Consider the following 27609-nt stretch of genomic DNA (forward strand, 5'->3'; position numbering starts at 1 on the left):
ATTTTTCTAGTGGTTTTTTTCATACATTTGATTATTTGAATTATCTGAAAATAACCAATTTGTCTGTAGCCAACAATTTTAAATTAAACAATCATATTTTAAACAGGTCTAAAAAATATTTATGTATCTTTTCTTGAGAGAGATATATGTTAGAGCAAGGCCTTTTCCCCCAGCATAATATATTTACATCCTTGTGCTACAGCATCACCTGCAGGAAATACATGATCTTACAGAACGGGTTTGATGAATAACTGGACTTGTTATTACATCTAAAGTAGTAATAATAATAATAAACCCAGTGTACTCAGCAGATCCTCTTATGACACTTCTTCCTAACGGGATCATTTTGGCGGGCTCCATCCTAGGTGCTAAACTAGCAGATGTGATAATATGGGGTGATAAAGAGTGCCACATAAAAGTACTCTGTATCACCTCATATTATCACACTTAAACATCTGTAAAATATATATATATATATATATGTGCACTTGGACAAGCTATCCTCGGACTTCCAAACAGGGCCAACACTGTTAACCTGTTTACCACATTGATCTAAATTACATGGCCAGTGTCCAATTGGTAATTTTCAGATATTTGAGGTTTTGCACAGTGCTGGGGATGCCATTTTATTTACATAAGGTCATGCCAGAGTTACTCCATAATAAAACACCTTCCAATGCTATAAGAAAACGTATTGGCTCAAGATGCCTTCCAGACAGTATGCCATTGAATTGTACTGCTTTGTAAATGTGGATTTATGTCCTTTTCATGCGTATAACATACTTAAAGATTTAAGGCTTATTGTGGAAATGTCAGTGACGGAAAATTCGAATCTTAATTAACAGGCTTTAGTTAAGTCTATCAGCCCATCTGTGAGCTGGGATGTGATGGGATAAGCAGTACAGATTATATTAACCAGCAGCCATTGTACCACTACACTGTATATATTGGGTAGCTCGCGTTTTATTTTACTGCAGCTACAGTATACCTTTTTGGCTGCATCGCGTTCCCGTAGAGCTTGTGCACAGCCGGTTGCTAGGTGACGCCCCCTGATAGCTCGGGCCTGGTTTGTTGTTGTGAGGCCTTCTTGATGGTGCTGCGCTGCTCTGGGGTCTGTTGGGAGTTTGTGCAGCGTTAAATTACACAAACAGGAGGGAGACAACAGGGAGACACACAGGGAAGGCGCCGCTATGCTGCGATGGTTTATGGGCAGCAGAGAACCGCAGAGCAGTGCGGAGGTAACAGCGGCTGTACTGTCCAGTGTCAGAATAATGTGAATATAATATCTGTATTTCCCCTCGTATTTACAGTCATTCTTAATCTCCTTAATTCCTTCAGATCACAGCAGTTTTTTTTTACATATTGTGATGTTTGTCTTATGCCGCAATGCTAAAAGTAATAACAAAAGAAAGAAGGGAAACGTAACTTACACTGCACTGCAGTATATAGCCAAGTCACTTCCTTTATTGGATGTTGTAATGTGCGTCTGGAAAGTGTTGCAGACTTCTCTGTGAAGGATTCAAATCGGAGATAAGTGTTCCGGGCCGAAAAATTGCATTTTAATGGCAGACTACTGATTTTATTTAGTAAGATTCAATTGAAGTTTATGAGACTGCTGATGGTAAAAATCAGTGAAACTGACTCGAATTAAAGTGAGACTCGCAGAACATCTTTTTATTATTCAGTTCTCATTCCTTTATCACTAGTCTAAGGCTGGGGCCATGGTACTGCAAACCATGCGGAGGCGTCCACACGCTGAGCGAACAGACTGCCTTAAGGCGGTGGGTCGCGCGGGAATGCGCGTTGCGTGAGAAATCGGTTAAACTGATTTCTCAGCGCGACAGATGGGTCACGTGAGCAGTTCGCCCGACGAGGGCGAACCAGCTCTGTGACGTCACTGGCACGCCCCTAGACATGCCCACGGACGGAACGCGTGCTGTGGCCAAAAAACCGCACCGGCTTCAAGCGAGTCACGGCCGCGCGCGCCTCCGCACGGGTGAAGGCACTATGGACCTACACTGGGCTATATACTGCAGTCTCTGCAGTGAACCCATTAGTATGGGATACTTGCACTTCTTATATAAGAAGTTTAAATATAGTAGGCTTACAAGCTCAGTTTGAAGGTGGGGTATGGTCCCCTCAAGAGGGAAGTTTCAGTCCGTTTGTAAGAGAAAATTGGGAACAACCATTTCCCCCCATCTCATAGTATACAGTAGCTTGGTCCTAATATGTGATGTTGATTTACATGCTTGGAGTATTACTACTTTTTACTGTTCCAGTCCTGGACATTTTTGAATTACAAAATAGAATGAAAAAATATTTGTAATGGTTGTATATAATTGACATGCCAATTATAACTTAATTACAAGCCGTCAATTTAAATTCTATACATTCAATGATTTCACATGTATACATGAACATTTATTTATTTTTGATCATTCTAAAATGTATTAAATGAGAATATAAGTTCCTTCTTTTTTCCGCTAGAAACCTACTGTATCAAATATAGGAGAAGAACAGACACGGAACCCTTACACGGAGCTCACTGTTTTGAAAACCCATCGTGACATTGTACGGTTCCTGATACAGATAGATGACTGCAGGTAAGAGGATATTTCTGCAATTGTCAATGACGAGCCTAGAAGCTAGTACTACGCTAAGCAATGTTCAAGGGAGTGAGTTCAAGAAAACAAACTGTTCTTGCAGTGGGGAGGTTGAAGCCGCAGTCTATCCCAATTCTCTCTTATGACTAAAATATTCACAAAAGTTTCAAAAATAATTAGTATTTACTCTGTAGGTGGCACGTGCTGCAATTTTCTGCACAATCAGTGGTCCTTTAAAAGGACCACTCCAGGTGACACTATGCTTTCCTTCCAATTTTTATAGGTTTGAAGCGGGGGGTCCCCGGAGCTGAATCGCGTTGATTTCAGCTCTAGGGACCCCCTGCTTCCTGAGATATGTTCCTCTGTAGGTGGCTGCATACTGCAGAAGTTGCTAAGTGCTTTAGATACAGATGTAGAGATTTCTGGCACTGGGACAAGCAGCGGGATCGCGACTGATACTGCCCCGGTGCCGGAGGATTATCACTGCACGAGGTCCGATTCGGACTCAACGCAGCAGTATTACCGGAGCCGTGGCTTTAAGCTTTTTCAGCCACGTCTCCGGAGACGGTATTGCTACCTGTATGAATACTCACAGATGCCGATGATTATCAGAAGGTTCCATGCTTAAATTCCATGTTTAAATCTGTTTTCACTGCTCAGAATGCTATAACATCTTGGACATTGTAAAACAAATTGGGCAAGCAAATTAAATTGTACACAGGTGCCCAGGAGGGCGGAGGTTAAACCTCGCTCTAACAGTGGACAGGGAGGGTGTCAAAATTAAAAAAATCCCTAACACCAATGAGAAAGGTGGTGCTCACTGGGGAAGGTGAAGTATGAAGAAGTGAGACAAAAAAGTATCTCCTTAAGTAGTGGCACAGTTAACACCTAAATTAAAACTCGATTTTATTAGCGTAATTAAAATAAAGTGTAAGGGATTGTGGACAAACAAAACAAACACGTGAACATATAATAATAATAATTCGAAGTGTGATTAAACAAGGGTGACTGTTGATTAACAAAACACTTGGAAGATGTATAATAACATCTCCCCACAAGAAATGTCGTTGTGGCAATCAGCTGTGCTATTTCTGTGAGAGATGCAATTTTCATGAGAACCCACATTAGTAGGGTCTCTAGCAATTTAGGGAATGTATCTTTTTTTCCCTTTGTAGGTCAACTGTGATCCAAATAACACACACAACGAAATTTCTTGTGGGGAGATTTTATACATCTTCCAAGTGTTTTGTTAATCAACAGTCACCCTTGTTTAATCACACTCTGAATTATTATTATATGTTCACGTGTTTGTTTTGTTTGTCCACAATCCCTTACACTTTATTTTAATTACGCTAATAAAATCGAGTTTTAATTTAGGTGTTAACTGTGCCACTACTTAAGGGGATACTTTTTTGTCTCACTTCTTCAAGCAAATTAAATTGCCTGATTCTCTGTTCTTTGTCAGTTTAGAAATATAGGCCCATATTTACCAAACGGTGTTCTGTCGTAACACACCTTCTGTTGCTGGAAGACACCGTACAGCCTGATTTGCATGACACCCATTAACCAAAAATATACATATTTTTCTCTTTAAAATATTGAAGATGTATGTTCAATTGTACAAATTTTACCAAAGATTAAGATATTTTGGCATCCACAAACACACACTGACACATTCTGGTGTCTAAAAGCATATACAAAGTAACTGTGCTCAACTACTCTGATCTATGGAATAATAAACTTATAGGCAGCATTCTCCATCTGTAAGGACCTGGGTAAATAACTCCAATGTCCCGGGAGGGGGGGGGGGGAATACCTTGAAATGCAAAAACGAAAAGAACAGAAAAGCACAGCTTGTATTAGAATAGTAACACAAAGTAATAACACTCAATCACGTGAGAACACCGGCGGGCATGAAGTGGCACAGGGAATTATGGAGCGTTGGAGTCTCTCTGTCCTCACGTTTTGGCGCCAAGCTTCAAACCGTGAGATCTGAGTGTGGCAGCCCTGCAGTTTGAAGCTTGGCGCCAAACGTGAGGACGGAGGCAAATACATGCGAGAGCACATGACGTCTCTTCCGGGATTCAGTGCAGGACGTGGACGCCGACACCGAAGGTTTTTTCCGCACAGACCTCAGTTGGGACTACCGGAGAGACTCCAACGCTCCACGATTCCCTGTGCACGTAGCACTTTATGCCCGCCAGTGTTTTCTCACATGTGAGTGTTTATTACATTCTGGTGTCTGTTTATTTGCATCATGTTCTCGAGGTGTAACGGATGTGCTCGCTACAAACCAGGACTGGACCGCGGGGCTGAGGTGGGGATAGAGAAACACCGACTTGAGACCACAAAGCCGGGTCCGGATTGCGGATTCCATCGTCTTGGGTAGCCAGGTCAGGGTTGGAGATGGCAGGGTAAACGGTATCCAGGCTAGGGTCAAGGCAGGTGGCACAGGAGCCGATGGTCGAGGTCACAGGCTGGGGTTGGTACCAGGAAAGGCTTCAGCATAGGAGCTTTAGCACAGGAATGGCCTTTGGAAGGAGGATAGGTACTGCAAGCAATGAAGGCCTCTGGAAGCAGGTTATATTGCAGACAGACCATTGGAACAAAGAAGCTATAGCGCTGGCACAGAAAGGCCAGAGTCAGGCCAAGCAGAGGTGCTTGTGACGAGCATAGGTTACACCCAAGAAAGTCCTCAAGGGATACAAGAATTATGCTCAGCCCTTTCCTGGTGAGGGGGCTGACCCTAAATAGCACGGATAGCCAATAGGGGTAGGGCTACACAGAAAGCAGCATCAAGCAGACTGCAGTGTAAGTCCAGAAACCGCTGTTCCCAATGGCTCAGTTCAGGGATAGATTTGCCTGAAACCTCTACAGCCCTGTAAGGGTGAGTTCCAGCCAAACCCTGGACCGGATCCCTTACACGAGGTTCCTCTTAAATGTGCATCCATGTCTTCCCGTGTTCTCTTGTTTTTTTTTTCAGTGGTTTCTAAATCACTTCTCTAGTTGTAATTAAATTGCTTTGCTAGCCACTGCATTTCTTTTTTTAGGGTTCTTACTTTGCCTACATGGTTTTTCTCTCTCTTCACGTCTTAATTCCTTACACGGATTTGGCAATAGTTTTAGTCATGCTGAGACATTGCCATACAAGAAATAGAACAACCTGTTTGCACGTTCAGTTATGCATCTGCATGGTAATAGTCTCCATGCAGCTTTTTATTTTGTAGATAATCTTTTCAATTCTGATTTACTTTCTTCACAATTAAATTCTAACTATATTATTTTGATTACTATCATCATTGTTTTGGCAAAATAGCGTCGTCGTTAGTTTTGGTAAAAAACTGACAAAATAACCCATCATCACAGTGCACTTTCTTGTCAATGGCTAAATCATATAAGCCATTTAATTGTAACAGTGCTAGTCTCTCACCAGGAGGCCGACTTTCAGGGCTGAGGCAGAATATTGGAATTGACCACGAGGAAATCCAGCTCACAAGCCACGGTCGGGCCAAGGTGCAGCAGCGTAGTCTGGGCCACGGTTCCAAGATAAGGTCAGGAGAGCGGCAAATGGAATACAGGCATAGGTTCTGCACAGGCAGGATAGGAGACGGGGTCGCCTTCAACCTGGATTAAGGTTATAATCGACAGCACTCGTTCCTGGCCTTTATAAGGAAGCCATTTTCAGTCAGCCAGTGCCCGAGCAAGGTATTTTATCCCTTATGCTCCTGGACGGAATGAAGCCATCTTGGGTGAGGGCGGAATGGCCTCGGAAAACGGTTAGCTTGGTAGAGGCAAGGAGTTCAGGGATGTGAAGGTACCGAAGGGGAATGGCCGCGATGGCAGACCCTGGCATTAATGCGGCAGCCTGAAGTTCCTGTTATAAAGTGAATAGGAAGATGTAAGGAGCATTCTTACTGGGTGTTCCTTTGCATGTCACTACCCAGGATCCTTGTCTTCAGTTTAATCACTGACATTTGAGGTGAATGAAACAAGTTTGGGAACCTGTGGAAGACCGGTTACACTCAGGGGTACTCTATCATTCCAAGACATTAACATAAATTTACTTTATCGAGCGCTGCAATGACCCCTGTTGTGAATTGTCTATCTTATGCTGTATATAACCGCACTGACCACTAGATTATCATTAGGACAGGTGCTCATTATTTTCTCCGTCATGTATGTACCCCTAAAAAAAAAGGATGTATAGCATGTCCTGCTGTAGCTGTCGTAGTGTGTTTTGGAGTTTTTTTTAAATTCATCACAAAATCCAATGATGTACTTGAACGTGAAATGCTCACTTCAATGTGTTTTCATGGTGAAAAAATATTATATATATCTATATCATAAAATATATCTCATAAACACATACTAAATCCTGGATCAGTACTTAATTGTATTGGCACTAATTGGATCAGTACTTAATTGTATTGGCGCTTATACACTAGTTTGAAAATGTGTTTAGTAAAATCGTTATACCATCTAGATACAATTTTCATAGTTACATAGTAGATGAGGTTGAAAAAAGATGTACTGTCTATCAAGTTCAACCTATGCTAAATTTAGACAACAGATACTTTATCCTATATCTATACTTAAGTATTGATCCAGAGGAAGGCAAAGAAACAACCCCAGAGTCATATCATCCAATGATATCTCATAAGGGGAAAAATAAATTCCTTCCTGACACCAAGAATTGGCAATCGGATTAATCCCTGGATCAACATCCTTCCCGTGTAATACAGTTCAACCCCGTTATAACGCGATCCGTTACAATGCGTATTCGCTTATAGCGCGATGCAAGCACGGCTCCCAATTTTCGTATTTCTGAATACTTTACAACAGCGGTGCGCAAACTTGGGGGCGCGAGTTTTGTCTGGGGGGGCGCGGGCCGTTGCAGAGGCCCTGCTCTCTTGTTCAAGGCATTTCATGCCGGGGGATCGCGCAAGGCCTCTGCAACAAGGAAACTTACCTTGTTTCAGACGTGTCTCCATGGGGTCATGTGACCCCGGAGCCTCATTTGACGCATGTGGAAGGTAGGAGAGGGGGCGTGAGACCGGGGGAGGCCTGGCAGGGGGGCGCAGCTTAAAAAAAGCTGTGTGTGCTGAGCACGCGCTTAGTAAGTGAAACTTCTTTGACTTTTGTCACAGAAATTGTATTTGTGTTGGTGATGTTTTAATTAAAAATCAAAATACAATTTCAGTTACAAAACGCAAATAAATTTGACTTAGAATGCGCGTGCTCGGCACACATCCCCTGTATTAGCTATTTGCACTAAGTGTGAATTCCTTGTGTGTATGTGTGAATTCCTTGTGTGTGTATGTCAGTCAGTGTGTGTGTGTGTGTATGTCAGTCAGTCAGTCAGTGTGTGTGTGTGTGTGTGTGTGTGTCAGTCAGTGTGTGTGTATGTGTGTCAGTCAGTGTGTATGTGTATTTGTGTCAGTGTGTATGTGTAAGTCAGTGTGTGTGTCAGTCAGTGTGTGGGGGGGGGTGGGTGGGTCAGAGTGTGCGGGGGGGTGTGGGTGAGTCAGTCAGTGTGCGGGGAGGGGTGGGTGAGTCAGTCAGTGTGTGGGGAGGGGTGGGTCAGTCAGTCAGTGTGTGGGGAGGTGTGGGTGAGTCAGTCAGTGTGCGGGGAGGTGTGGGTGGGTCAGTCAGTCAGTGTGCGGGGAGGTGTGGGTGGGTCAGTCAGTCAGTGTGCGGGGAGGTGTGGGTCAGTCAGTCAGTGTGCGGGGAGGTGTGGGTGGGTCAGTCAGTCAGTGTGCGGGGAGGTGTGGGTGGGTCAGTCAGTCAGTGTGCGGGGAGGTGTGGGTGGGTCAGTCAGTCAGTGTGCGGGGAGGTGTGGGTGGGTCAGTCAGACAGTGTGTGGGGAAGTGTGGGTGGGAGGGTCAGTCAGTCAGTCAGTGGGGGGGTGTGGGTCAGTCAGTGTGGGGGGGGTGTGTGGGTGGGTCAGTCAGTGTGGGGGGGGGGGTGTGGGTGGGTCAGTCAGTGTGTGTGGGGGGTGTGGGTGGGTCAGTCAGTGTGTGGGGGGGGGGGCTGGGTGGGTCAGTCAGTGTGTGGGGTGGGTCAGTCAGTGTGTGGGGGGGGGGTCAGTCAGTGTGTGGGGGGGTCAGTCAGTGGGGGGGGGGTCAGTCAGTGTGTGTGGGGGGGGGGGTCAGTCAGTCAGTGGGGGGGGTGGGGGGGTCAGTCAATGTGTGGGGGGTGGGTGGGTGGGTCAGTCAGTGTGTGGGGGTGGGTGGGTGGGTCAGTCAGTGTGTGGGGGGGTGGGTGGGTGGGTCAGTCAGTATGTGGGGGGGTGGGTGGGCCAGTCAGTGTGTCGGGTCAGTCAGTGTGTGTGGGGGGGGGTGGGTGGGTCAGTCAGTGTTTGGGGGGGGGGTGGTTGGGTCAGTCAGTGTGTGGGTGGGGGTGTGTGGGGTCAGTCAGTGTGTGGGGGTGTGTGTCAGTCAGTGTGTATGTGTGTGTGTGTGTGTGTGTGTGTATGTGAGTCAGTGTGTGTGTATGTGAGTCAGTATGTGTATATGTATGTATGTGTGTGTGTGTGTGTCCTGCTCCCCTCTCTCCTGACTCCCCCCAGCACACTTGTCCTCCCTTTCCCTGCACCCAGACCTTTTCAGCAGTCCCCCCCCCCCCATTCCTACCAGATCGCGGCACAGAGGAGATGGAGGCAGTGTCGGCGGGGGGAGAGGGAGAAGCGCGTCATCGTCAGCTGGAGCCGACTCCGAGGCTTCTGATGGTGCTGTGGGGGACGTGGGGGACGCAGCGCACTCATCACCCCCCCCCGTTACCGGACCAGGAGCAGTTCTATGCCTCGGCCGGGGCATGCACCGGGAGGAGAGGCCGCAGGAGATCAGTGCCTGCATAGAGCCCCGGGGAGCAGCGTGGGCTTCAGTGTCCCTGTGAGGAGAGTCATGGCGTCTCGAGTGTCGCCATGACTACCGGGCATGCGCAGCATATCAATGGGCGGGGAACGGGCGGGGAATCAGCGGCGCCGTCACAACTGCGCATGCGCGGCATGGCAGCGGCCGTTAGGAGCGGCGGCTATCGCCGCCGCATATGTCACGATGTGTGGGTGGGGGGGGGCTCGGGGGGGGGGGCGATTAGGAGCGGCGGCGGCGGCGATAGCATCTGATTTGTGGAGCGGGTGTGATGTCAGTGTTGGGGTCGGGCTGAGCCAGAACACAGCCCGGCCTCAACTGCCAGCACTGACGTCACATCCGTTTCATTTCTGTCTCCACAATTCTTTTTTGCCCCATCACGAATGAGGTGCCACTAAGGAAGTTTCACTTCAAAAACTTTGCGCTCCCCTGCTTTACAACACAATAATTGGGGTCTTAAATACTTTATTGTATAATGCATACAATTGTACATTATTTCTAACGCGATCCGCTTATAGCGCGATGTGATTCTTTGCACCCCAAGCACAGCGTTATAAGGGGGTTGAGCTGTACTTATTTGTTATTTCCCTGTATACCTTTCCTTTCTAAAAAGATGTCCAACCTTTTTTTGAAGTATCTATTGTATCTGCCATCAGTCTCCATGGGTAAGGAATTCCACATTTTAACTGCCCTTACTGTAAAGAACCCTTTCCTTTGTTGCTGGTGAAATCTATTTTCCTCCAACTTTAAGGGATGGCCCTGAGTCCTTAGTACTGCCCGTGGGATGAATAGTTCTTTTGAAAGCTCCTTGTATTGTCCCTGAATATATTTGTATATAGTTATCATATCCCCTCTTAGACGCCTCTTTTCTAATGTAAATAAATCTAATTTAGCTAGCCTCTCCTCAAAAAATATATTTCGACAACAATTGAGTGCTTTAAATATTTATTTAAAGTCTGTTCAATATGTGCTCTCATCGGCCTCTGTAAATGGTTTCATGCTTCAAGTGCTGTCATAATATCTTATTATTGCGAGCTTTGAAAAAGGATTTTCATGTTCTCATTGTGGATGAGCAAAAAAAATCAGCGATTGGAACATTTACTTTGATTGGTTTTCAAGTTACTAAATGAATCCTGTATGAAACTTCAAAACTGCATCCTTTGTGGTGAGATTGGTAGACACAAGACTAGTCGAAGGTCGCAATGATCCTGGACTGTGCTATAATTACATAGTAAAATTGTACACTAGTATTTAACACTATAAATGCAAATTATTATCTTGATGTGGAACAAGGCCTAATCTTAAAAAGTAATTAAGGTTAAGCAACTATAGGTTGTCAGATTTGCACCTTTTTTATACTATGCAACATAATATTGCTGTTTGTATAGAGTTTACATGCTATCAGATATCCAGCAAAGAGAACCGTACAAGAGAACTTCTCTTATTTTAATCTATCTATCGCTTGAAAAAAGGGTGTGTTTTATTAAGTTGTAAAACTGTCAACCCAGAAGTTGATTTACGAATGGGGTGGGCTTATGGTGTTTCAATGTGGAAAAAAATAGTATAGAAGTCTCACTACGGTATTATTAAAATTAGAATTCAACAGATGTGTGTTTTGGGATCAGAACACGTGAATTCTGTTTTATTCCATTGACCTCTCTGGGACAGGACCAATGACATATGGTAACGTACTGTAAAGGGATTTCTGTTTGTTTTATCCTTTTTTATTTTAAGAAACTGTTTTGCATTTATTGTTATTGCATGTTCTTGGATTAATCGTTTTATATAATATAAGCAACTGTACAGTATATGCAAGCCAAACTTTAATAAGTGATGCTTTGGGCTTTAATTGAACTGGTTGCACGCTTACATTTTTAAACACGTATGTAACACACACACACACTTCTCACTACCAGATCATTCCATAAATGATTTAAAAATCTAAATCATCAATGGAATGTTTAAACGCACCCAAGAACGGAAAACATTTGAACTCAGAATGATAAAACTCTGACACCAAAACAAGAGGACTTAATGCGGATATGGCGTTTCTCACACACTATCACAATTTTTTGTAATCATCCTGCCTGCCTGCCTCTCTGCCAATGTTCTTATCCACACCTTTCCCTTCCATGCTGTTCCTTGTCACCGTTTTATTACCCTTCCTATGTCTTCAAACACTTTCTCACCCTACCTTATCTACAGTACATCTGTTTTTTTTTTTTTCCCCTGCTCTCCCAAACCCTAATTTAGCTATAGATTCCTTTGTTAATCAGTATTGCCGACCTGAGGAAGAGAAGAATTCTCAAAAGCTTATTCTATGACATAAATTGTTAGTCCGAATAAAAAAGGTATCTCCTAATACTGAAGTGTGTGTGTGTGTGTGTGTGTGTGTGTGTGTGTGTGCGTGCACACGCAGGTACATATTTCTTGGATGGTGGCAGTGGATAAATATGATTGCAATCGGGTAGATATTAACTCATTGGTGAAACGTTGTTTGGCTAGGTAGCTGTGTATTAACCCTTGTCCCGTATGCAGCAACATGCTCACAGGTGTTCCGTACGTGACAACAGGTATTTAACTATATAATTTGTTAGATTGGATGTAGCACTGGGCTTTTTTGTCATTTGTTGTATACATTAGGTCACAATCCCAGTAGCACTCCTTTTTGACACACATGGTGTGGTAGGTTTTGGTTCTGAGCTTGCATAGATAGTGTGTGTTAGTCAGTATGTTACGCTGTATGCTTATGCTCGAATACCTCCCTTTCTCTGTACATAGCAATATATAGGTTGCTTACTAAATAAAGCTCCCTTAATTCTTCCCTGATTAATTGGTTAATCACTGAGCGGATAGAGGATTGTGGCAATTTAGGGATTCAGGAAAAACGTAGGAAATTGATGGCCGAGGACTCGTGGCGCAAAGTGGGAGCGCGATATTTTTCGGGGGGGGAGGGCGCACTGCGGTTGCAGAGGCTCTGTGCTGTTCCCTAAGGCATTTAAATTAAATGCCGGGGGATCGCGTGAGGCCTCTGCAACTTCAATTTACCTTGACTCTGCCAACTTCAGGACTCGTCTCCATGGCAACGGCATCAAATGACGCTGCGGGTCAGGTGACGTCACATGGCCCAGCTACGTCATTTGACGCCGCATCAAGGTAAGGGAGGGGGCGTGAACACCAGAGAAGGCAAGGCAGGGGGCGCAGCAGCAAGTGTTTGCGCTCCCCTGGTGTAAAGTACACCCTGCGTGGTTTGATCCAATTACCAGAATGAATATCTGCCCTACTCATAAACCTAACTCGCAGGGTAAAGGTGGGGAGGGGTGGGAGGGAGTGAGACTAATATCAATGGCAGCCATTCGCGTTCCTTTATGAAAACTCCCCTTTTAAGGTTTTCTGCAGCGAAATGGCCTCCGCTATTTCACAGCAGACAGATCCTCCGCCACAGTCGGAGTTTCCGGCAGCGGAGAGCCACGGCGAAGCTTCGGCAGTTATTTGGTCGCGACCAAACACAGCGACCAAATGTCCTAGACCGCCCTGCAGAGTGTCAATACGTAGAGCAGAGGGCGCAGAGAATGTGAGGCTGATAAGTTACAGCTCATTGTGTTCCCTCTGAGGCAGCCTGCTCCTTGCTAAATCGATACGGTTAGCTGAAAGTAAGTACAGGTATATGTAGGAGCGTGGCTATTAACTACAGATACCCTTTTTATTTAATAACTGCCATTTTTTTATTTTTGTTACAGAAATGTTTGCTTATTTATTTATTTCCTTTTGGTGTCTTTCCTGTATTTTGTTATAGCATTTTTTTCATATACCTTCATAAAAAAAGGCTAGTCCTAGATCTGTGGTAATTAAATAACCTCCACAACCATTTGTTATTTTTCCATCATTCTGGTAGTTTCTAAATGTTTTTATACAGTGGTTTTCATAATCTGTTTTGTGGAACTCTGAGGCTCCTTGAGAGAAATGTTTAAGTTGTGATCATTTTGCTCTTGAAGAAACATTTTAATTTTGCCACATTTTACTGGAGGGAAATGTGGTGTGTGTGTGTGTGTGTGTGTTGTGTGTTTTTTTTTTTTTTTTAAGCAGGGGTCTACTGAGCTGAACCAAATTAATTTCAGGAATGGGGAGCCCCTGCTTCTTGAGATTCTTGCCTCCGTAGTTGCTGCCCCGTACTTCCTGGTTCTTAAACCTTCCGCGGGCCAATGGGAAACCGCAATGCTGCCTCCTATGTGCCGCTGGAGACTTTAAAGCTCCATTTTGTCTCCCCTGCTGAGGATGGTACTGGGAAAACCTTTGGAGGGAAGTACCTGGAGAAGCAGGGGGGGTCACCTGAACTGAAACTAACGGGGTTCAGCACCTGCCTCCCACAGTCTAAAATGGTATTAAATGTTGCACCCTGATGTTATAAATTATATGTAGCATAAAATACATGGTTTATTTGTAAAATGGGGTTTGACAAATACAATACATTTGATAGGTTTTCATTGTTCTTGAGGTAGACGACACGTTTTTCTAGAAGCCTTAATTCTACTATTCTAATGATGTATTCATAGTATAGGATAAGCTATGTACCACTGCCATCATGGGTTAGTGGTGGTATTGGCAGTCAAAAGCTTTGGAGTAACTATGATTTGTGTGGAGATAATGTGGTCAATAAAAGGTTGAGAATTGTCCCTGATTCGGCGGCCACATTAGGGTACTATAAAGAACCAAGCTGATAAAATGCTAGTGTGGTGCTGGTGTAGACAGTGGCAGGACTGCATTAGTAATTACTCCTGTTCGAATTCTTGAGGTTACATAAGCGCTCACTAACTAGTTAACGACTGAGCCACCTGTGTGGCAACAGGGAAAACCTTAAAACCTGACCAGTTGGTGGCCCTTGAGGACTGAAGTTGGCCACGTCTGGTTTAGAGCAAAAACCTCTTGTCCTTGTACTTCTTTGAAATATACTTCACTCTTATACTTTGTTGAATCCCCTCCCCCTTCATTCTACCCTCTAAATTGTAAATATTAAGGTTCCGTAGTCTTTCCAAACAAATCTGCTGTATGGGATACACAATTTTAGTACCCCTTGTTTGCATAATCTCCAATGTATTTATGTCTTTCCGGAGAGAGATGTTCTGTAGAATGGAAGCCAATACTCTGTTGGCATGTTTGCTGTGCTCTAAAAAGTATCTAACAACTTGGTTATGTAAAAACTGAACTTAACACAGTAGTGATGGGCGAATGTGTCAAAATTGGAGTTGCAAATTCTGTGTGGTGTTTTCACAAATTTAATTTGGAGGCGGATTGTTGCAGGTGGTTTGTACAGTGAAAAATGTGAGCAAATGCTCCTGAAACCACTGTCGTTTTCCCTTCTCACGTTATTCAATTCGCCTAGTAGTTCCAGATCCTGGAATATGGGTTGGAAAGAGAGCTATACAGGCATACCCCGCATTAACGTACGCAATGGGACCGGAGCATGTATGTAAAGCGAAAATGTACTTAAAGTGAAGCACTACCTTTTTCCCACTTATCGGTGCATGTACTGTACTGCAATCGTCACATATGTGCATAACTGATATAAATAACGCGTTTGTAACAGGCTCTATAGTCTCCCCGCTTGCGCACAGCTTCGGTACAGGTAGGGAGCTGGTATTGCTGTTCAGGATGTGCTGACTGGCGCATGCGTGAGCTGCCGTTTGCCTATTGAGCGAGATGTACTTACTCGTGAGTGTACTTAAAGTGAGTGTCCTTAAACCAGGGTATGCCTGTATTATATTTTATCCCAAAGGAGAACTATATTGGTGAACGAACACTTGCAGTATTATTCTAATAAATGTGGTAACGAACAATGTTTTGTGTACTTGCTGTTAATGTTAACCTTTTGAGTGCCAGGACCCCTCTGGCACACTGTTCACATGGCCATGGCGGCTCGTCCCCCAGATGGAGAGGACGAGTTCTCATCTACCGTTTCCCTTCACTTTAGATCGTGTCCTGCGCCCCATGGGATCACCGGGCGCCTTTTCCTTGGGCATGACGCAGCCCTTGCAGTGCCAGGCGCCATCACGTAGTGACTACGTCTTGAGGCACCCAAAGGGTTAACTGCATTAAATATGATACGTTGCATTCTGAGGAGGGGGATGAGAAAACCACATACCATCTGGAAGCATAGATGCAATAGTATGACATTTGAGCTACTATTGTAATACTGCGTTACCACCCCTCACCAGCGATTTTGTATTTTTCCCCCGTTGCTACAATCAGATTTGTTTTCCATATTTGAGACCAGACACGGCCGATTCTCAACTTTTTTGTGTGCTGCTGTTGTACTACATGTAACACCTTTTTTTTTTTTTCTCATGTATTCATATCTATTTATTTTTCATTTGAACGGTTCCTTTTAGCCTAAAACTTATAGCAGCTATTCTGTCACTCTTTTTAATTAGGAGCATTTTTTTTTTTCAATCCCCCAATGTTCTTTTTCTATTAATTATAGTAATACCTTTTATTCCAGGGTCATGACACACAACATGGTGTCACAATGGCCTGTTTAAGAATCGCTGCAGTAAGGGTATAAGGAATGGATTTTAGGAAACATCCATTTTGCCAAGTAGTAAATCCAATGAGAGAGTCGATTCACTACACTGGGTTATTGCAGTAACCTTGACAAATGTGTACTTTGACAAACAAAAATAGCTTCTTTTTTTCCCCCCGTTACGTGAAAAGTGCAGAGTTGGTGTTGAGAATTGCTGTTTCCGAAAGAAAAAGCAATTACAAAGGCTTAAAAGATCAATAGAAATGATACTATTGTCCAAAGGAAAATGCAAAATATTGAGACTTGTGTTCTTTCAGCTCTCACCTGTCAATCTACAAGAAAACAAGGAAATCAATACACCAAGAGACAAAGCATTAGGAGATCTGTTCACTGCAACAAATTTAGATCAGCACAGTTTTTTTTGTTTTAATGGGAGCAGAAAGGGGATATAATAAAAGCGAATTGAAAAGTCTTCATGAGCTTTAAACTCGATGCCCAATATTGCATTCTTTTATCAGATACCCTTGACCTGCAATTAAGGGTCAATGCTAAATGAACAGGCCAAAGATTATGGATTCATAGTACTTGGTTTTATGACCTTAAAACCGCAAACATACATGCTAGAATCTCTTTTTAGAGTTGTATATAGGCACATCACTATTCAGTTTTAATCATTCGCTATTTCAACCTTTCTAATAATAATATGTTCTTGTATAGCGCTGCTAGTTTTACGTAGCGCTTTATAGAGACATTTTGCAGGTACAGGTCCCTGCCCCGTGGAGCAATCTATGTTTTTTTTTTTTTTTGGTGCCTAGGGCACAGGGAGATAAAGTGACTTGCCCAAGATCACAAGGAGCCAACTCCGGGAATTGAACCAGGTTCCCCTGCAAAAATCTCAGTGTCAGTCAGTGTCTTTACTCACTGAGCCACTAGTTCTCCCTAGCTGAACTGCATATGTCATTATGCTATTTTAAAGAGCTCTTTGTTTATTTAAAAAAAAAAAAAAAGTAGACACAAATGTAGCTATTTTAGTTTCAAAATGTGTTTTCTGAAGTATATGGGTTACGATTTGGTATCTTACACCATGTCATTGTGTATATACGTTTTTAATACAGGCATACCCCGCTTTAAGTACACTCACTTTAAGTACACTCGCGAGTAAGTACATGTCGCCCAATAGGCAAACGGCAGCTCACGCATGTGCCTGTTAGCACGTCCTGAACAGCAATACCAGCTCCCTGCCTGTACCGAAGCTGTGCGCAAGCAGGGAGACTATAGAGCCTGTTACAAATGCGTTATTTACATCAGTTATGCACGTATATGATGATTGCAGTACAGTACATGCATCAATAAGTGGAAAAAAGGTAGTGCTTCACTTTAAGTACATTTTCGCTTTACATACATGCTCCGGTCCCATTGCGTACGTTAATGCGGGGTATGCCTGTACATTGTTTTAACCTTCAGACCAGAAATATTACTTTTGTGTTTAGAAAAGTGTCTGTTTTGATGTGTAAAGATTTCTGTGGTTTCTGCCGTTTAACAGTTATTTTCTGATGAAACCAAAGCGTTATTTCTCTCACAAACCTTCCAACTGCATAGGACTTGCCAGCACTACCAGTCTAATTTTTCTTGAGGTTTTTATCCCCTCAAATGCTTTAATCTCAACGGACAATTACCGTATTGGCCTGAATATAGTGCTATGTTTTTTTGTTTTTTTTTCTAAAAATGTCCTTCAGAAAACTGTACTTGTACAGTATTATATGCGCAGCCTACACCTTTTTATTTTTCATGTAGAACACCATCAAACATTAGGGTCGTATTATGTGCGAGTCCGTACTATATTCAGGCCAATACGGTACATTACTCAAATGGGACTATGGTATAAGATGATGGTATTTGCACCATTTGAGATTCAAGATTTGTCTCTTGCTTCATGCACGCACTGTATGAAAGACCTGTTGGGAGGGGGGGGGGGGGGGGAAAGTGTTTATACAGTGTAATTAAACTGGAGCAACATGAAATTGATTTGACATCCACATAATACAAACAGCTGCTTGCAACACTCCGTACATAGGGGCACATTTATCAAGTGCCGGTTCGGGTCATACATTTACGTGGAACCGCATGGTTTCTGTCCTGGTATGGAAATGATGACCTCTTGTAGGAATGTTTTTCTCTGCTGCTTCAACAACCTCTTTAAGAAAAGAATAAATAAAATAATGAACGAGGAGAGCTTCAACGTGTTTTTGTGCCCTTTTTTTTGAGAATTTCTGAATCTCACTGTTTCAGCATATGGAATAGGGCCTATATTTTCTACTACATAGTAGAATGGTCTAACGGTGTCCTCGTGTTTCTATCTCAGATACCAGAACGCTCAACTCCAAGCTTTTTCCTGGAGTTTCACAGGTTAAAGGGGCAAACCCTTTTAAGACTAAAGTGCACTAATGTTATTGGTATTTTTAAGGTGTTAAAGCTGCAGTTCAAGCTGCCGTTGGGGGGAAAAATATATATATAATTTATTTTTTTTATTCAATATTTGCATCAATACAATCTGCACACTGACAAGTGATTAGCTAAGCTGCAGATCGATCTGTTCTCCTGTAATCAATCGCTTGCTCTGGGCTATTTAAATCAGTTCTTGCACAGCGTTGTGGGCAATGTAGTTCCAGCAATATTATGTGACTGGGCAGTTACTAGATACATTTGGTTCACTGCTAGAGAGAGGGTGGGGCTCAAGAGCTAGAGCCTATCAGAAGGGGGAAGGGGCTGCACTTTGGAAATGCTTCCTACATTAGAAACATTAAACATGTCTTTAAAACATTCTTTTTTTAAATGCTACAAGTATTTTCTCATAGTACAGAACTGATTTATTAAAAAAACACATGTAGGATATTGCTTGTTTGCTTTTTTTTTGTAAAGTATTTAAAACATTTTTTAATTAGTTTGTAAATATGTTTGGCAATGATTTTGATTTCCTCAAGCTACTTTTTATCGTGTGTGTGTGTGTGTTCAACAGGTTTGACAAGAAAGCCTCTCCTCCTCTTCTCGCCCTCATCCCTCATTCTCGCCCTCCCTCATTCACTCCCTCCCCCTCTTCCCTACCTTTATTGATTCTGAAGATGGGTAACAGAGGGATGAGGAAAAATTAATTGACAATCATTCCCCCATTCAGAGGCCCTAAAGAAATTGAATTTGTGCCTCATTCCAATCCCTCCAAAAACAAAAGCAACCAAACCGATGCTTGAAGTATTGTTAGATTTATTTGAACATAACCAATTTAATTGGCAAATATTTATAGAATACTTTTTTGGGGGTGGGGGATTGGGAGGGGGACGCAGCAGTCGACTAAGGATGCCGACACATTCTCTATTATTTATCAGTGATATTCCTTGTTCTTTTTCTACTAGGTTTGCATCAGCTTGTGATGATGGATCAGTCTATTTATGGGATATTCAGGTATGAAACATTCAATATCACACATTTACAAATACCAAGGAGCACGAATGTGTTATTTTTTTTTTTTTTTTTTAATTGATATTTGGCAGAGTCAAGTATGGTCTAGGGTTGGACGATTTAATAAAAAAAAGTTCCACAATAACGATATTAACTCATTTATCTTACCGTTATAAAAACCCAACAGAAGACAAAAAATCAAAAACTGTTCCAAGTCATTTGTTGTGAAATGTTTTTCTTATAAAATGCATTTTTTCTTTCTTAATGTAAAAAAGCAAGTATGATTTAGTATAATTTAATTTTATGAATTAAATCTATTTTTAATGACATTTATTTGACACTAAATTAACTACAATCACAGTAAAACCAGTTTTATTTTTTTTCCTCCTTTCCCCTTCCCCCCTCCATGGAGATCAATAGCCTCCCCCAACCCCCCTCTATTAAACACAATTATGGTGTATGGGGAGCTGGTTTGGGGAAGAAGGGGTTAATTGATATTGACCTTTTACCTCCACCCCTAAACCCTTCTTAATTTCCCATTCCCTACTATTATCTCCCTCACTGCAGCCATCACCTCCACCTGCTTCTTTGCCGCCTGGCTTCCTCTCTTCTGACACACCTATGGTCATCCTGGGAGACTTTAACACACATACCTACTGACAATCCCACTGTCACTTTGCTCATCTCTTTGACCTCCTCCTATGGTCTCTCCCAATGGACCACCTCTCTTAGGCTGGGGCCATGGCTGCTGAGCGAACAGACTGCCTTAAGGTGCAAATTACCCATCACTGGAGGAGGACGGATACCAATTAAAGCCAAAAATGGCCAAAATAATAACATTTTATTAAACATCTAGCATCGGCGCAGGCACAATAACCGTGATCTTATATCATATACTTACTGCCATTCGTACCATTAAAAGGGGCTTTTGAAGGAAGAGAGACAGACCAATTTAGGAAAGGCTAACACTAGGGTAAGGCTGGGGGTGGGGGAAGGGAAAGAAGGTACCCTCGCAACAGCTGAGAATAGGTTCTGTGGTGCTTCTATCCGGGGTAAATATGAACTAATACTTGTGAGAGAAAGGGACCCCAATGGAGAGCACTCAAACAGATGCACAGAGTACACTAAACAAAGGATATGTGTATATGTTGATAAGTAATATGTACATGATAAAAACCATTTATTAGAGTCTTAACTCAATATAAAATATAGTAGGACGCTAGGTGCCCAAATAAATGAGACTCAATAGAGCCAAAAAAGCGCAGCGAAAGTAAAAAATACCAGGTCTCAAGTGTATAGTGTAGGCTACTGCCCTTGATGATATGTGCAGGGTAAAGCCAGATGTAATCAATGCCTCCTGGAAACTGTGTCCGTAAGTACTTGGTCACAGGTACAGCCACATGTGGCTATCAAAGTGAGTGGTATATATATGTATATCACATCACCAAGTATATATAGGTAGGTGAAACAAGTGAGTAGTTAGCTATAGTAGGTTCCCAGGGGACAGACTAAAGTCACCAGTCATAGGGTAGTCTGTATCAGCAGGTCGCTGCTCTGATCCCTGGGGGAAGGGGGGGGGGGGGCAGCAATTCAGACCACCATGGAGATTAACAAGTCAATCACTCACATACACTCACTTGAATTGTACCTAAATGCCCGCCGTATAGTGAAAATCGCCAGAAAGCGGATCCGGCGTAGCCTTTTTATGCTACCAGCTTCTCCTGTGTTTTTATTGTTCCTGAGTGTATGTAGACACTACTTGTGTACTACAATATTTTTTCTACCTACCTGGACCTATGGTCACTTGTGTATAGCAGATACATCCATCTAGATATCTGCATTTAGGTACAATTCAAGTGAGTGTATGTGAGTGATTGACTTGTTAATCTCCATGGTGGTCTGAATTGCTGCCCCCCCCCCCCCCCCTTCCCCCAGGGATCAGAGCAGCGACCTGCTGATACAGACTACCCTATGACTGGTGACTTTAGTCTGTCCCCTGGGAACCTACTATAGCTAACTACTCACTTGTTTCACCTACCTATATATACTTGGTGATGTGATATACATATATATACCACTCACTTTGATAGCCACAAGTGGCTGTACCTGTGACCAAGTACTTACGGACACAGTTTCCAGGAGGCATTGATTACATCTGGCTTTACCCTGCACATATCATCAAGGGCAGTAGCCTACACTATACACTTGAGACCTGGTATTTTTTACTTTCGCTGCGCTTTTTTGGCTCTATTGAGTCTCATTTATTTGGGCACCTAGCGTCCTACTATATTTTATATTGAGTTAAGACTCTAATAAATGGTTTTTATCATGTACATATTACTTATCAACATATACACATATCCTTTGTTTAGTGTACTCTGTGCATCTGTTTGAGTGCTCTCCATTGGGGTCCCTTTCTCTCACAAGTATCAATTTAGGAAAGGGCATGTTTACTTCTATACCTGAATATAGATTAACCTGTGTTTCACGTGGTAAGCTACCTATGAACACATCCGAGACACTTGGGAAAAATGCTAATTTTAGTTTTTATAGATTTTACCTCTTTCTTGAGTGTATTCACGGGTGGATTGCCGTTTTCTGTTTAGTTTTTTTGTAAAAACAATGGGGTTTGTTTGTTCTGATAATTCCATTTCAAGGGGAAAAAAATTGCTTATCAAAATGTACACTTCTTGAAATGTGGTGTTTATCGGTGCACTTATTTTTCATTTCCACGCCCCCTTGTGTTGTCTTTTTCTCCAAGCTGTTGCTGAGCTGCTACATGAGGTGAAACTCAGTGGGAATTGTTGCTTCATTCTCGGTTTTTAGTGCAAGATAATCAGTCAGTGGTGTTTTTCAGTTAAAACCTAAACCAATAAATCCCTATGTACAGCAGGGCCCCGCTACTCGTCGATCCGCTGATACGGCGGCACCGAGAAGGGGGCCGCCATGTTGAATCTAAAATCGCGCATGCACAGATCGCAGGTTGCGCGTGCAGCGTATAGATCGCACATGCGCAGAACGGCAAAAATGCCGGTTTGCGCATGAGCAGCACGGAAAATCGCCGGATCCGCTTTCTGCCGATTTTCACTATACGGCGGGCCTCTGGAATGGAACCCGCCATATACCCGGGGCCCTCCTGTATATGTTAATCTTTTTAGAGGTACCCTTCCAAATGGTCTCTCTCCCTTTCTCACAAAAGCCCTATTTTAGTTCCTTGATAGGAGAAAATCCTGATTAACGTCCTGTTTGCTTTAATGAATGCTGCGTTATGATTAAATGGGGTTATTGTCTAACAGAGCTTAGTGAATCTAGCCCGCTCTGTGTAGATGACATGGTCATACTCGCATTGATTACCATATCCTCTATCTGCAAAGAGTTATAACATGGTTTATGCAGCTCTCCTGCATTAGGCTAACTACCTATTTGTGCTTGCTTATCCTTCTTTTCTTTTTCCCCAAGGCTGGCGAAATCATATTTGAGCTACATGGACACACACAAAAGGTTACAGCTATCACTGTACTTAAAGCACCTGAAAGTGCCAAGGAAAAGAATGATCTAATCCTGACCGCTTCTTCAGATAAATCCGTCATTGTATCCTTCTATAGTATAGTTATATCTTCATACAAAAAGGGCAATAGGACATGCGTGTGGAGAAAGAACTATTTGATGCCTGGTGTGCAGTGAGAATCACCTAATTTTAACCAAGAATCATTGTGTTTCCTCAACTGAAGGGAAACATATTTGTTTTGGCGGTCCTGTCTTTAAAGTGGGAGAACCTATTACAAGCCACTACAATTACATGCCGCTTTATCATCCTATTTTGAACCATTTGGGATTCATTGTGCCTGCAAATTTTGTGTACAATTCTGCATATATTGTGTGTGTGTGTGTGTGTGTGTGTGTTTGTGTGTTTGTGTATACAGTATGTGGTCCCCAGTGGTCAACGGTCGGAAAGAATCTATGAACTCTTGTCCTTGATCAGTGTTGTTCAAACCTCTGGTTTCTGAGGCCACCGCGCTGTATTCTATTTCTATGCAAATTTGGTGCATTCGCCGGTATTCAAGTGTTACCAGTGGTCCTCAAGGTGAGATTTAAGAACGCATAATGTGCCCGAGATTGGCCTTTTCATTAAATACTATTAAGCTTATACATGTAAAAATTAGATTTCTTAACGGCGCAAGTCAGGCCTGGGATTGTGAAAGTGGACAACAAGTGCAAAATGTGTCGGACTTTCATGCTACAGTAAAGGTAAATCTTTGTGTGTTTGTATGAATATATAGCAAAATAACATCAGTCTATATTAATTCATACTTTATGGCATGCTTACCCAACATGTACAGTAGTTTATAACTTCTAAATATTAGCATAACTGGGTGTGACCAATACATGCGAAGGCAGTAAGATGATAAATATCAAATGTAGGAGAGAAAGAGAAAAAAATCCTTAAAGTGTACACTAAAATACACACTTACGGGATTTTTTTGCAGGAATGTACCCACCCCAAAGGATTTTTTTTTCTCTAATCTCTCCTACATTTGATATTTGTTCATGTCTTCTTAGGCCTCGGCCATGTTACTTGCTTGCTGGCGGAAGCGCGCTGAGGCGCGCTCCCGCTCAGCACTGAGCCCCTACAGCCGCAATTAGAGCGGCTTTAGTAGGGGCTCACCTGCGCTTACGCGCGCTTGCGGAAGCGCAGGTCTTGGGGGAATTTTAAATTCCCCCGCTTGCCGGCGAGACAGGCCGGTCACGTGAGCGGTTCGCCCAATGAGGGCGAACCAGCTCCGTGACGTCACTGGCCCGCCCCCGGCCAGTGACGCGACCGCCCCCGGACCGCCCCCTGACCGCCCCCTGACGGCTGCTGAGAGCGCTTGCGGTAAGCAACCGCAAGGCCAGGGAAAGCACCCGCTTTCCCTGCGCCTCAGCGCGCCTCAGCACGCCAGCAGGGACCGTGGACTCGGCCTTAGGAAGCATCAATCCTTGGGTAGCACCCTTTCAGTATAGAGCGAGCGTCATCTCTATTCACTGATACCTGAACATGATACCAACATATACTCCATCCCCTCCCATAAAGCATTTTCTTGTGACTTCTTTTCACTAAAAAAAGTAAAGCCTGTCACCAAACCACAATAAACCCTGTGCTTTCATGTATTGTATGCCATGTCTCCAAACAAACCATTTTGTGGGTTTGATGCACATTTACTACAATTAACACGTGGGCCTATAGCAGCCTTTAAGAAACCTGTTTTTCCCTGTAGGTGGCATCAGTGAGTAGTGGTGGGTGATTTTCACGATGTTTGCATTGATTGGCACCACTAGCCACGATTCACTAAATCAAGCAACGAGTTGTGGGCCCCTGTGACAGTGAAAGGGTAAAATATTGATAACATTTGAATTTTTGAAGTAATAAGTGGATTATGAAACTTCACATGGATTGTTAATAACCAGCACACTCTAAAGGGATGTGTTGGCATTTCAGATGGATGATAAAATAACTATTAAAAGCCCAAACATATCAGATTTCTCCATTTCTAAAAAACACCAACGGCACCTGTTGGAGTTTAATAAATATGTCTTCTCAAAGCTAGATGGAATAAACATTTTGATGAATGAATGTTTATAATGACATTATAATGTATAATGTCTCCAGTGCATTTACCAGTTCTGTTCTGCAGACTTTGACAGCTCTCCAAAGTCTGGATGTGTGGCTATCTGGTGGGAGTGAACTGCGTGTGTGGGACCGAGAATTCAAACTCTTGTGTGAGACGGGTCACTTTATGGATGGAGGTAAGGCACAAAATGGGTTTTCATTTATTTATTGTTAAATCAATAGAGGACTGGCGTTGCTCAGAGAGAGCATCACTTGAGCAATTGTATTTACCATGGGCTAAATACCCCAGACCTGTAATAAAAACACATTTGAAAAAAATAAGTTAATCCTAATGGCATCTCCGTATGGTAATGTGACAGGCATACTGTCATTGCGCACAGGGCTTTAGACTATACGTCTATAAAAATATTTCTAAGACAAGCATGCTTGAAATACCCTGCGACTACAGTAATTCCCGCCTGTTGCATACAAATTCCTAATATATGTCAACTTAAATTCTGTTTAATGAATGTAGAAATAACACAATATTTGCAATTTAAATCACATTATATCTATATATATATGTCTATATATATATATGTCTATATATATATGTATATGTGTATATATATATATATATATATATATATATATATATATCTCAAATGGAAATATTACTGTATGCTCATTTGCATGTCTTAGACAGGTCTGCAACCCCGCCTTTCACCATTATCACCCAGTACACAGCACTTCCACTGCAGCAAGCGATGCTGGGAAATGACATGCAAATGAGCACACAGTGCCTACTTTTGCTTCAAAACCATTTTTAACATGGTTCCCTATAGACTTAAGCTTGATGCATGGTCACAGCTTTGAGCACAGCCAGGGTTAAGATGCATAGCCAGTAAACCCACCCACAGACAGCCTGTTTCGACCTTAATGGGTCTCATCAGTGTGGGGTTGGTTATACTGGCTATGCAAAAATGAAGCAATGAGGATGGGTTTTACCATACTTAGTTAAGTTATGGTGGGTAATAAAAGTGTATCTTTTGGATCATTTGAAATTAGCAACAGAGTTTTGATTTGTGACTGATAAAGAGATACATACACTGTACTCCCAAGGACATCATGTATCTGACTGCTGCGCCTGTGGCCCCTTATGTTAACCTTGTTGGTTTGGGGATTTTTCACAGCCTCACCAACACTTGTAGAGGTATAAAATATAGCAGCATTTTACAAAGTTTCAACAAAATTTCGGCTCAACGCAGCTTTCACCAATTGTAAAAATGAGATCCTTTATTTTTGGGGCTATTGACAAGATATGAGTTATATTACTACATTAATACCATGCATCCGTGGTTTCAATCATTTACAAAATGGGGAACCCTTCAACATTCGACTAAACCTACTTCTATTTATGCAGGACTGTTTTTGCCATGCATTAGATATCCTAATGTTTGAACTGAATTGGTTACCAGGAGTGACTTGACTCCCTGATTTGAATTGGTGCTGGATTGTAATGTTTGTAGAATTTGTAAAACCTCTGTATCCTGTGGAATATTAACAATATCTACTTAGAACTTTCCCATAGGTATATATTCACATCATTCAATTCCTGTTTCTGAAGGTATCAGTGCATTGATTGAATTGCCAAAAAGATGCGTGGCTGCAGCAATTGGAAAAGACTTGAGTAAGTCTCTATTAATTTGGGCTGTGGTGGCTTTGTTGTAAAAAAAAAAAAAAATATATATATATATATATATATATATATATATATATATATTTGTATTACTGGCTCATTTAGGATGTTTAAGGGGGTTTATAAATACAGTATGAATTCATTTTTGTAGGGGTCTCCTTTTTTTATTTGTGGTAAGTTACAGCCTGTAACAGTTTATTTCTGTAGAGAAGCCTGAAATATGTTTCTGGAAAACTCTTAAGCAAACAATTTGTGGTTTAGTCTAACTCTGACCATAATTTTGATTTGCAGTTTTTCATAACCGTTGCATGTGCAGAATGAGCTCTTAATCATCCAAATTCCTTATTTTGCCTTTTCTGTCCCTAAACTTTGTTCTTTTTGTCAAAGTAATATTTAGACTAAGCACAACATCAGAAGGATCTGGTAGATGGGATGTTACTGAAGTTCAATGCCTCTCTGGTCACCAGGATAATATTCGCACATTGATAAGTGTAAATGGTGAGTATGTTACCTGCTGTATGTTTGACAGATATGTGTTTTCTTTATAACTTGAGCAACTTCAGTTCTTGAGCCTGGAAGTGCTTGTGCTGCATTATTGTGCAATACTGTACATTCTTCCTTTGCTATTGGATGGTTTCATCCCACATGCGCTAGTTCCAAGATAAGAGGTATTTCTAGTTTATTGCAACCTTTTTAATTAAAGTGACATTGGTGATCTTTGCAGTGACATAATTGCAGGTTTATTTTTTTGCTGCTTTGGTTTAATAGACGTGGGCATCAAATATGCACTACAATATTCGGTTTGTTGAGAGCACATGAAGAAACCTCTGATTCCTGCTGCCCCGGAGCACTGCAGATAGAGATCAGGTGGACAGCAGCAC

At 42.4% G+C, this 27609-nt stretch overlaps 1 protein-coding gene across 1 annotated transcript in view; it reads left to right on the plus strand.

The window, feature by feature from the left end:
• Positions 1-1018: 1018 nt before the first annotated feature.
• Positions 1019-27609, plus strand: part of WDR41 (WD repeat domain 41) — a 50827-nt gene continuing 24236 nt past the window's right edge. Inside the window, exons 1-8 of the mRNA XM_075591085.1 lie at positions 1019-1238; positions 2488-2603; positions 19397-19445; positions 22902-23033; positions 23628-23690; positions 25115-25226; positions 26657-26719; positions 27116-27226. Coding sequence (XP_075447200.1) covers positions 1191-1238; positions 2488-2603; positions 19397-19445; positions 22902-23033; positions 23628-23690; positions 25115-25226; positions 26657-26719; positions 27116-27226 — 694 coding nt within the window. The 5' untranslated portion in view covers positions 1019-1190. The remainder of the gene's footprint in view (positions 1239-2487; positions 2604-19396; positions 19446-22901; positions 23034-23627; positions 23691-25114; positions 25227-26656; positions 26720-27115; positions 27227-27609) is intronic.

Source organism: Ascaphus truei, chromosome 1, assembly GCF_040206685.1.
Source record: "Ascaphus truei isolate aAscTru1 chromosome 1, aAscTru1.hap1, whole genome shotgun sequence".
Taxonomy (NCBI): domain Eukaryota; kingdom Metazoa; phylum Chordata; class Amphibia; order Anura; family Ascaphidae; genus Ascaphus; species Ascaphus truei.